The 11,300-nt window shown below is 44.8% G+C and overlaps 1 protein-coding gene across 1 annotated transcript; it reads right to left on the bottom strand.

The window, feature by feature from the left end:
• Nucleotides 1-789: 789 nt before the first annotated feature.
• Nucleotides 790-3,776, bottom strand: OTUD1 (OTU deubiquitinase 1). The gene has a single exon (XM_060095454.1). The coding sequence runs from the start codon at nucleotides 3,476-3,478 to the stop codon at nucleotides 2,006-2,008; it is 1,473 nt and encodes a 490-aa protein (XP_059951437.1). The 5' UTR covers nucleotides 3,479-3,776; the 3' UTR covers nucleotides 790-2,005.
• Nucleotides 3,777-11,300: the final 7,524 nt, after the last annotated feature.

The raw sequence follows: 11,300 nt of genomic DNA, 5'->3' as shown, positions 1-11,300 counted from the left end.
TCCAAACTAGCTGTGCTTATCCTGCAATAGGCATACCAGCACTATGTATACAGACACTACCAGCATTATGTATACAGACACACTTCTCAACTAAATCTGATAACACATCTTAAAATTAATGCATTCCCTTGATCTCAAAAGGCCAGACTGGATAAAAGTTAGGCCACTGCTTTGTTTACTTTTTAACATTAAAATCTGTGCTGACAGTGAGTGGCACACAAAACTATACTTAGACGTTGTGCTGATTAACACAATACTTGCACTTCCCTGTTCATTAGCCATTGGTACATCTATAGTCTTAGATAGGAATTATAATGAGAAATAATGAGAACAATTTCCTGAGTTACTCCACCTTTAAATTACATTTCATTGAGACTTATCCTCTGAAATTACTGGTTGTCCTATCCTGTTTACGTGAGAACTTAAGAAACCTCTCATAATTCTAACATCTTTGCACATGAAAAAAAATTGTATACATGTAAGAAATGTTCCTACAGATGTCACTTTATCATTTAAAAATCACTTTAGGGCCTCCCTGGTGGCGCAGTGGTTGAGAGTCCGCCTGCCGATGCAGGGGACACGGGTTCGTGCCCTGGTCCGGGAAGATCCCACAAGCCGCGGAGCGGCTGGGCCCGTGAGCCATGGCCGCTGAGCCTGCGCGTCCGGAGCCTGTGCTCCGCAACTGGAGAGGCCACAACAGTGAGAGGCCCGCGTACCACAAAAAAAAAAAAAAAAAAAAATCACTTTAGCCAAAAAGACGTAAAAGTAAAATTACACATTTTATTCATTCATTCCATCAGCTGAGAATTGCCCAATTGTACAAATACGATATTGTACAAAAAAATCACAAAATGTTACAAAATAAAAAAGTACAAACTGCATTACTTAATAAATACGACTAAAAGTAGTTAAAGTGGAAATGAGATAGGTTTTAGGTTGGAAACATTGTTTGACCCAGCAAACCATACAAGCTCTTGTATACAGACATTTTTATTTGTACATAATTCAGGGCAATCCTATTTTGCCTTGTGAAAGAATTTAAAAGGAAAAGACTATGAAGACACTATTCTTCTGCTGGAAAATAACTGCCAAGGTTGGTTGGGGGCATTTATGCCATTAGTTTTTCAATCTCTCGGTTGAATCCAAGAGGCTATATATAAAGCAGGAGGCTTATCTCGTCACAAACTCTTCTATCACGTTAAAATTATTTTTTCAACAAAATGACAAATATAAATAAAAACAATTGAGAGCACCAGACAATCTACTCTAAACCTCAACCAGAGTACAGAATAATCACTCTGGCATCAGCAAATATCAGACTTTCATTCAAGTAAGAGCTGGTACTATTCTTTAAAGAAAAAAAAAATTCTTCCCATAACCTCCCCTTAAGTATTTTCTCTTTAAAAGGTTGACCATTTCTAGAAAAATAATGATTTTCCAAACAAGTCTGTTTCATCAAAACGGAATGGGCCAATCACCTGGTAATACGAATGCTTCAATATCCATTTTAAATAATTACCTACGAACTGTAAAATTCAAATTCAACAACAAAAAATACTAAATCACAAACTCTGTTCAAAATAATAAACTTCATATAAAGCACTTCTCTGGATTTATGCCGGAAAGCTGTGTGTCAAAATGGAACACGTCATAGATGAAGATACACCAATTGTTAAAAATGTTGTGCAAAAATACATTTTTATAGAAAATAGATTACCAGGAATGAACAAAATTTACACTGAGAAATCAGCTTGCAAATTAAGTAGTGCCAACTTCATACAGCAAATGATAAATAGTAGGATCACCCAAAGCTATCATGAAACATCACTTAGGTGCCCAGCAACCTTCAGCTCTGAGAAAACATTCAAAAAAAGGATTAAGGCATTACACCTACAGTAAATCTACTTGAAAGTTTAAAAGTGCTATTACCCTGATTAGAGTTCACGTGATTCTGCAAACACAAATTAGGTCTGCAATTTTCCCGGGGTGGAGGGGTTGAGACACTTCAAGAGCATGCGTTTTGTTCAATATACATTTTGGATAGGGATATGGCCATGGACTTGGCGAGTTCTTCGTCGCGTTTTCTTTGCACTTGAGTCTGCCTGCACCAAGTGTCATACTCCGGATTCGGGTAGGAGTGATCGAACACCGCGTCATAATGTCCGTTACTGAGCCAACTGAGCCAAATGCTAGGCCTTAGGGAATCCTCTGGGCCCAAATAGTGAATCATGGTAGACACCGTGGGGCTCTCCAGCCTCCCGCCAGTAGTTAGATGTATATTCACGTTCAGCATCTGCCCCATGGCCAGAAGTTCAGGGTACCCGGCCCACGCCCCGTCCTGAGCAGCGGCGATGATAAACTCCCCCACGTCGCCCTCAATCAGGGGGCTAAAGTGGTCGAGGTGGTCAGCGATGTAGTGCACCGTCTGCTCCCGCAGCTCCCGGTGCAGGCTCTGGTCCCCGTACACCGCCTTGCTGACCGCTCGGTAGAGGCAGTTGCCATCGGGAATGATGTGAAATCGGTACTTGTTCCTCTGCCGCAGGTACTTGTCCTGCCTCTCCACCTCGGCCAGGTACAGGGCCAGCTTCTCGTCCTTGGGATCCGACCTGGAGACGATCGCCGCCTCGGCCGCGCCGCCCGGGACCGCCTCGCCGCTCCGCGCCGGAGGCGCCTCGGCCTCCGGGTCGGGCCGCCGCGGCTCGTCGGCGCTGGGAGGAGGGTCGCCGCGGTCGCCAGCCCTGTCCCAGCCCCGGAGGCTCCTCTCCGCCGGGCGCTCCTCGGCCCACGGGCCGGGGCCGGATTCCGGGCTCCCCGGGGGCGGCGCGGGGCCGCGGTGCTTGGCGGCGGCCAGGGCCTGGCGGTGCTCGCTCAGTCGGAAGTTTCTGTCGGGCCCCTCGCGGGCCGCGTCCAGGCCGGCGGGCTCGGGGCCGTCGGGCCTCAGCAGCTCCTCCAGGAGCCAGGCCGAGGAGCCCCGCCGCGGCGGGACCGGGGCGCCGGATGGCGGGGCCAGCAGGAGGCAGCGGCCGCGCGGGGCGGCGGACGCCGCGGCGCCGGGCTCCGGGCCGCGCAGCAGGAGCCGGTCGGCGCCCAGGGCCCGCACGGTGATCTGCGCCGTGGATGTGTAGTGCGGCGGCAGCGGCGGCTTGCAGGACCCGCCGGGCGGCCCGGCGGCGGCGGCGGCGGCCGAAGCGGGGGCGGCGGCCCCAGACACCACCTCGAAGCAGGAGGAGAAGGCGGGCATCTTGGCGGCGGGGGCGGCGGCGGCTTCGCGGGGCTCGGCGGCCGCGGCCGGCTGGCACTCACCGGTATCGGGCTCCGGCGCTCCGCCGGCTGGTCCCGGGGGCTGCAGCGAGACCTTGAACGGGGCGGCGGCGGCGGCGGCGGCGGCGGCGGCGGCGGCGGGCGGAGCGGGGGCTGCGGCCGTGGGACCAGGGCCCCCGGCTGGGTAGTGGGTGCAGACGCTGCTGTAGAGCTGCATGTCCCTGCCCGCCGCTCGGCCCCTTATAGGCGCGCCGAGCCCCTGTGAGGGGGACACACCCTCCGGGCCCGGGAGAGGGGGCCGGCCGAGCGCGGTGACCCAGTGCCCCTAGAATAGCAATGACCAAAGGGCCGCCGGCGCGTCAGGAGCCGCATATAGCGCGCGGGGCCCCGCCAAATTCCTGCTGCGCCACAGCACGCGGTGGGGGCGGGGAGGGGACGCGCGCTCGACCCCTGCCGGCGCGCTCGGCCCGCAGACCCGGGACGCGTGCGCCCGCTGCCGTTGCTCCGGCCCGCGGCGGCCGCTTGGGACTCTCGGAGGAAGCCGCCCGCCCTGCTGGAGCGCGTCCCACCCGCGAAGAGCAGCGCGCGGCTCGCTAAGGGGCCAGGAGGCGGGGCCGCGGTTGTTTACCTCAGGCCGCGCGGCCGCGTCACGTGCCCCCGCTGGAATGCGCGGCTCGTCGCGTCGCCCCATTCAACCGCCCGGGTTCGTCCTGCCCCTCCGGCTCGCTCCGCCCCGTTCGGCGACGTCATGGGCGTGGCCCGCGGCGCGGGCGCGCGGGTGGGAGAGCGAGAAGGCTCGGAACTCTCTGTACGGTCAAGGGGCTCCTTGCCGCTGCACCATCTTAGCCGCAGTTTTAGACGCCGCGCTTTTCTGGGCTGCTGCAGCGGTTGTGGCGGGATGGGCATTTCTTGGGGCGGGCTAGAATGCTGAAAGTGCGCGTTTCGGAAGAAGCTTCCGGGTTCGGTATGGAGAACGGAGAACTACCCTGAAACCTGCACGGCCTCTGCCTGGTCATAGCACCACTGCCGTCTTTTTCATTCAGTCCCTTGGGTTGTAATGTTAACGTAGCGTGATGCCTCCCTTTCTCCCCAGCACCTTGCTGCCCTGCTAAACCGAAACCAACTTTTCTGCAGCCCTAACCCGTGACGACGAGCAAATACAAGACGGGCGAAATACCAAATGCCTAACCGAGCCTTTCGAAATTAGGGGCAGCTGCTAACCATGGGTCAGAGGCAAAGTAGAGAGGGTCGTGATGCATCGCGAATGTGTTGAAATTGAATAGAATTTTGAACATAGTTCTACCCAATTGTGTTAGTTGTCCCTGTTTGTAAAGGAAAGCCGTAATACGCACATGATCAACCGTGTACTGACTGTATAGTAGTAGGCAGCTCTTGCTGTATTCTGAGCTTTGATCACATGCTAAACTAACAGGCCCTAAACGTTCAAAGGGAACCTAGGAAGCTGTCCCACCGTTTTACTGATGAGGAAATAGCTTACGTTGTGGCATACGCCTCCCCCGACCCTTCCGCTGAAACGTAAATTCCATGAATGGAAGACTTAGTCTTGGAAACAAAAGGTTTGTTAGAGTTACGAACCCTAGCACAGAGCCTGGCACGTAGTTGGAACTAATTAATATCTACTGAATGAATGAATTAATGGAAGAGGAGTTCTCAAGACACTGGAGATGCCAGAATTACGATCCCGGTCTCCTGACCTCAGCCAGGGCTTTTAATTTGCTGTGGTGGGTGTGACTGCAGGATCCCAGCAGCGTTTGCTCGGGTCACATGAACCTGTTAGGCAAATCAACTCAGAAGGAAAAACAACCACTTAAAAGTCTAACCGTCTTTTCAGCTTCTGGTGACACCCTATTGGGAGCTTGTAGACCCCACTGGCTAATTAGAAAAGGGAAATTACTTAGATTTCATCACTGCTTTGAGGGTTATCTGTTGCTCTGTGCATTCAGCAGTTCACCCTGAGCTCTACCTGTAGTCTTTCAGTAGCTGGCGTTCTGGAACAGAAGACAAAACAATTAACAATAAAATAACCCCTAAATCGTATTTACTGAGCAGCCATCGTGTGCCTAGCCGAGCTAGCAAACAGGAGCATGGAGGGAGATAAGAAAACTTAAAAAAATGCAAATCCTAAAGCAAGAATGTGTTTTGAACAGACTGGAGTAAACACAGGGGAAAAAAAAACAAACAAGGCTAGGTACACAGAAGACAGGCTAGGTCTGATGTACCAAATTAAGAATGTCAAAAAAAAATTCAATTGAGTAAATTTGATGATCTGATTGGCTTTATTAAGAGATTCGGGCTTAATTCCATCAGGCGACATCCCATCCAGCAGCTAGAAGTGTGCTTCCACCTGTTGTAGAAAATGGAAATTGTTTTTTTATAGGAAGAAGGGTGGGGTAAGGGCGTTATTAGCAAAAAAGAAGAAAATTATTTTTAGGTCAGGACTTTGGTGTGGGGTCGCGGCGTGTGAGTGTTTTATCATGCAGACTGCTTCTTCCTCTGGGGAATGGAGAAGGCCTACATGACAGGTGAGCTCAGTGGTGCCAATCAGAATAATTCCAAATGGTTGATTGATTACATTAAAAATTTTTTTTCATAGCTATTTCCTTTATTTTTTAATTTATTTATTTTGGAGTATAGTTAAGTTACAGTGTGTTAGTTTCAGGTGTACAGCAAAGGGATTCAGATATATATATAGATATAGATATAGATATATAGATATAGATACATATAGATAGATAGATACACTTTTTCAGATTGTTTTCCCATATATGATTAAGATTACATTTCAGCAGAAGGTTGAAACTGCAATTAAGTCTTGGTTTGTTGTTGTGGGACCATTTTCGGGCCTATTTTTTCTTTATTTTTTAAAACAGGAACAAATATCAACAAAGATGTGAAGATTCAAAACTTTAATGTACGTGAAGCCTCTTTTTTTAATTTTTCCTTTTAGTCTGTGTGGGGATGGTAGACTATACCTCAATGCATATTCACTCTGAGAGTCAGTGTCCACTCTATATCTTGGTCTGGAAAATCTTCCTAGAGGAGATGGTACTTCAAGAGACTCAAAGCAGGGATGATTGCCAGTCTTGGAAATGGGAGTTGTTTTCTGCCCTTGGAGTGTAAGAGAAGGCAAGGCCTGCAAGTGATAGCAAAGAGATTAGGGTATGAAAGAGGGGGAGGCAAGTTCAGTTCCTTGAAGTGCCATCTGAAAAGAATTCCTAATGATTGTCTTCTGGAAAATCATCTGTCTAGCATATTTCGGTGCCATGCAGAAAACTGGCAGAAGTTTAGAAAAATAGGCTTCTTGAGTAGGCTAGAAAAAACAGAAAATTTCAGCAACTAGCCACCAAAAGTTAGCAACAAGACAATCAATAGGTTAAAACAAAACAAAAAGGACAAGGCATTTAATCAATGAATATTTATTGAGCACCAGCTTTGCTCCCAGCACGGTGCCAATTACAGGGAATTCAGACACAGATTCTGTCCTGCAGCCCAGGCAGCAGAAACCTAACCACTAAAGGCATCTTTGTAAAATAGGACCCAATCCCAGCATGTTTTTTGAAGATACGTGCATGTATGTATGTATTTTAGCTGCATTCCTTTAAAGAAAAAAAAATTCCTAACCTCTTCCCCTCCTACCAAAATAAAACTTAAAAAAATGCAAACAATTTGGACTTCCCTGGCAGTCCAGTGGTTAAGATCCCAGGCTTCCACTGCAGGGGGCACAGATTCGATCCCTGGTCGGGGAAATAAAGATCCCGCTTGCCACATAGTGTGGCCAAAAGAAAAAAAAAAAGCTAACATTCATTCATTTAGTCACTCATTAAATCATCATTTATTTACAAACCTAATATGAAAAATCATCTTGAAAAAGAATAAAGTTGGAAGACTCGTGCTTCCCAATTCCAGGACTTACTACAAAGCTACAGTCATCAAGACCGTGTAGTACTGGCATAAAGGTAAACATATAGATTGGTGGAATAGAACTGAGAGTCCAGAAATAAAGCCATATGTGTATGATCAATTGTCTTTGCCTGGGTGCCAAGACAATTAAATGGGAGAAAGAATAGCTTTTTCAACAAATGGTGCTGGGACAACTGGATATCTACATACAAAAGAATGAAGCTGGACCTTCAAAAAATTAACTTAAAATGGATCAAAAGTAAGAGCTAAGATTATCAAATCTGTGTAAGAAATTTGAGGCAGAAATCTCAGTGCGCATGGATCAGGCAATTGTTCTTAGATGTGACACCAAAAAAGACAAACAACAAAAGAAAAAAATAGTAAGTTGGACTTCATCAAAACTAAAAACTTTGTGCTTCAGAGGACACCATAAAGTGAAAAGACAAACTGAAGCATGGGAAACTATATTTACAAGTCATACATCTGATAAGGGACTTTGAAATATATAAAGAATGTATTAAAAAGTCTTATAATTCAATAGTAGAAACACAAATAACCCAACTTTTAAATGGACACATAATTTGTATAGACATTCCTCCAAAGAAGATATACAAACAGCCAATAAGCACATGAAAAAATACTCAATATCGTTAGTCGCTAGGGAAATGCAAATCAAAACCTACAGTGAGATCTACCTCATACCCACTAGGATGGCTGAAATAAATAAAGACAGACAATAGCAAGTGTTGGTGAAAATATGGAGAAATTAGAACCCTTATACATTGCTTGTAGAATTTTAAAATGGAACTTTGAAAGCAATTTGCAAAACAATTTGGCGATTCTTCAAAAGTTTACACATAGAATTACCGTATGATCCGGTAATTACACTGCTAGGCATATAACCAAGAGATGTGAAAATGTATGTCCACACAAAAATGTATATATCAGTGTTCATAGTAGCATTATTCATAATTGCCAAAAAGTGGAAACAACCCAGTTTTCCATCAACTAATGAATGGGTAAGCAAAATGTGGTATATCCACACAATGAAATACTATTCAGCCATAAAAAGAATGAAGTACTGATACTTGCTGCAACACGGGTGAACCTTGAAAACATTACTGTAAGTGAAGGAAACCAGACACAAAAGGCCACATGTTGTATAATTTCATTTGTATGAAGTGTCCAGAATAGGCAAATCTATAGAGATAGGAAATAATTAGTAGTTGCCAGGAACTGAGGAGAAGGGGGAACAGGGAGTCACTACCAATGGGAATGGATTTCTTTTGGAGTGATGAAAATGTTTAAAATTAGATTATGGTGCTGATTGCACAACTCTGTGAGTACACTAGAAACCACTAAACTGAACATTTTTATTATTTTTTATTTTTTTTATTTTTTTATTTTTGGCTGCTTTGGGTCTTTGTTGCTGCACAGGCTCTAGGTGCACGGGCTTCAGTAGTTGTGGCATACAGGCTTAGTTGCTCCATGGCATGTGGGATCTTCCCAGATAAGGGATCGAACCCCTGTCCCCTGCATTGGCAGGCGGATTCTTAACCACTGCCCCGCCAGGGAAGTCCTGAACATTTTTAAAAGATGAATTTTATGGCATGTGAATTACATCTAAATGAAACTGTTTTTAAAAGAAAAAACCTACTATGAGCAAGGTACTGTGCTAAGTGCTTGATATAAAAAGATGATTATGTATTATTTATAAATGTCTCAGCAGCAACAACACTTACTTTGTGACATTATTTCATAAATTATGGGCATTTTATGTATCTTAATGATTTTTCTAACAAATGCACAGTACTCTATATAGCACTTAAGTATAATTGTTATATGATATAAAGGAGTTGAAACTTACTGAAACCAAATCAATCATTTATGCCCAAGTGAAAGGGATATTTGAAGAGCTGGGCTAGTGAAATGCTACTTGAATTTATAATTTCGTTTTTTCTTGAGTTTTTTATGTAGTCATCATGATATAAAAAATAATTTTAGGGCTTCCCTGGTGGCGCAGTGGTTGGGAGTCCGCCTGCCGATGCAGGGGACACGGGTTCGTGCCTCGGTCCGGGAAGATCCCACATGCCGTGGAGTGGCTAAGGCCTGTGAGCCATGGCCGCTGAGCCTGCGCGTCCGGAGCCTGTGCTCTGCAACGGGAGAGGCCACAGCAGTGAGAGGCCCGCGTACAGCAAAAATAATAATAATAATAATAATTTTATATTCTTTTCAGTAAACATTTAATGAGCACTAATATGCATAAAGCATATGGGAATATGTCCCAGTTTAACCATATATAGAACCAACCAAACTTAAAATATATAATATGTGTGGGAAAGATTCCAAAAAGTGCCTGAGACACATCAGGCCCTTCGTAAATTTTCTCTGAATATTGTCAAATAAAATGGAACATAAGCAATAAAGGCAAGCAACTTGGGAAGTATTGTGTAGGTTGATATATATTCATGCTATTGAACTGACAATTTAAAGTGAACAAATAAATAAATAAAGGGCACCACCTCATGAAAACACCACAGTATTCTTTCTCTAGCATATTTCCACTGCTGACATGTCACTGGCTGGAAGTGAAATTTTCAGGCAAAAGGGAAAGCTCCTCTCAATTATTTAAACGTTATGGCTCTTCTAAAATTATATTAGTATCACTGAAAATCCTATTATCTAAAGATCTTATAACTCCAGGAAATATAAATCAATTGATGATAACTAGATCAGGTAATCAAGAAGTTTTTGCTTTTTGTAGGAAAAAAAAATAGAACAAAGAATGGAGAAAAAGCTGGAGAGTATACATAATCATTGACTCCTATATTTAGGCTTGGAAAATGTGCAGGTCCTTTTGGTAAATAGCTCACAGTTCCCCTGGTGATTAGAATATGGTTCAAGTCGCTACCTATGCAATGGCATTTTTCATCTTGTGGATTCAGTGGACTATTGAGAGAAAGGAAGTCGGAGCTGTCACTCACGTAGAGGTTCAGATCACATCATTTGCACAGAATAATCAGTTCCCACACAGTTTTTGAATCATTCCAGCACGAAGGGGAGAAGCCCCAAACCTGAGTTGTTTCCTGAATTCCGTTCATCAGATTTGGGATTATGTTAGGAAATGGGTAGTTAGACCAGACCCAGTTTGTTCCGTACTCTGTTGCCTGCTTCTGGTTGCCTTAACCAGTATAATGATGAGATCTACTAATAATAACTAGTCCTGCTAGTTGCAGAGGGAGAATGAGAAATATAGCCTTTGGTCAATGATGTGGTTTGAATGTTTGTATCCCCCCAGAATTCATTCATGGGAATCCCTGCAAAGAAGATGGTATTAGGAAGTAGGGGCTTGAAAAGCGCTTAAATCACAAGGGTAGAGAGCTCAGCAATGGGATAAGTGTTTATAAAAGAGGCTCCAGAGGTCCCTAATGCCTCTCACCTTCTGAGGACAAAACAAGATTATCTGCAACCCAGAAGAGGGCCCTCAGGCTTCCAGCCTCCAGAACTATGAGAAATAAACGTCCGTTGTTTATAAGCTACCCAGTGGTAGCTGGGTATTTTGGTATACCAAAATTTGGTATACCAATATTGTGGTATCTGTGGTATTTTGTTATAGCAGCCCAAATGGATTAAGACAGCTCCTGTTTATAAAGCACTTAACATAAGGTAGGGAAAACAAGACACCATACACACACCAATGTTAAATAACAATGCAGTGTATGTGGTAATCTGTTGCCAAGGGTGGTTCTATTACAACTCAGTTGTCTGGTAGTTGTAGGCCAACATTTTAAATATCCACAATCTTCAATGTTTGCATAGTAGTTAAATAGCTGTAAGCAAATGAACATGATAGCGTGGCTTACCCCTCTTAGAGACGAATGGGGAAGGAGGAGGTACCTTGTCACACTGCTCTCCCTCTATATGGGTAGAAGGCCAGGCTGAGTGATACACCCTTAATGACTAAGAAGTCAATTGTAAAAATGCCCAACCATTATGTAACTATTTTGCCAAGACTTAAGAAAAGGAAAAGATGGAGGGTAGACATGAAGTTACTTCACGTTTTAATAAATCATGTTTGATTATTTCTTTCTTTCTTACATTCTTTTTTAAAATATTCT

The sequence above is a fragment of the Mesoplodon densirostris genome, chromosome 4 (assembly GCF_025265405.1).
Source record: "Mesoplodon densirostris isolate mMesDen1 chromosome 4, mMesDen1 primary haplotype, whole genome shotgun sequence".
In the NCBI taxonomy this organism is placed as follows: Eukaryota; Metazoa; Chordata; class Mammalia; order Artiodactyla; family Ziphiidae; genus Mesoplodon; species Mesoplodon densirostris.
This window is presented reverse-complemented; position numbering and strand designations above follow the sequence as displayed.

What these genes read in the sequence shown, in the direction of transcription:
- OTUD1 (XM_060095454.1), bottom strand. Translation starts at nt 3,478, where the DNA reads ATGCAGCTCTACAGCAGCGTCTGCACCCACTACCCAGCCGGGGGCCCT.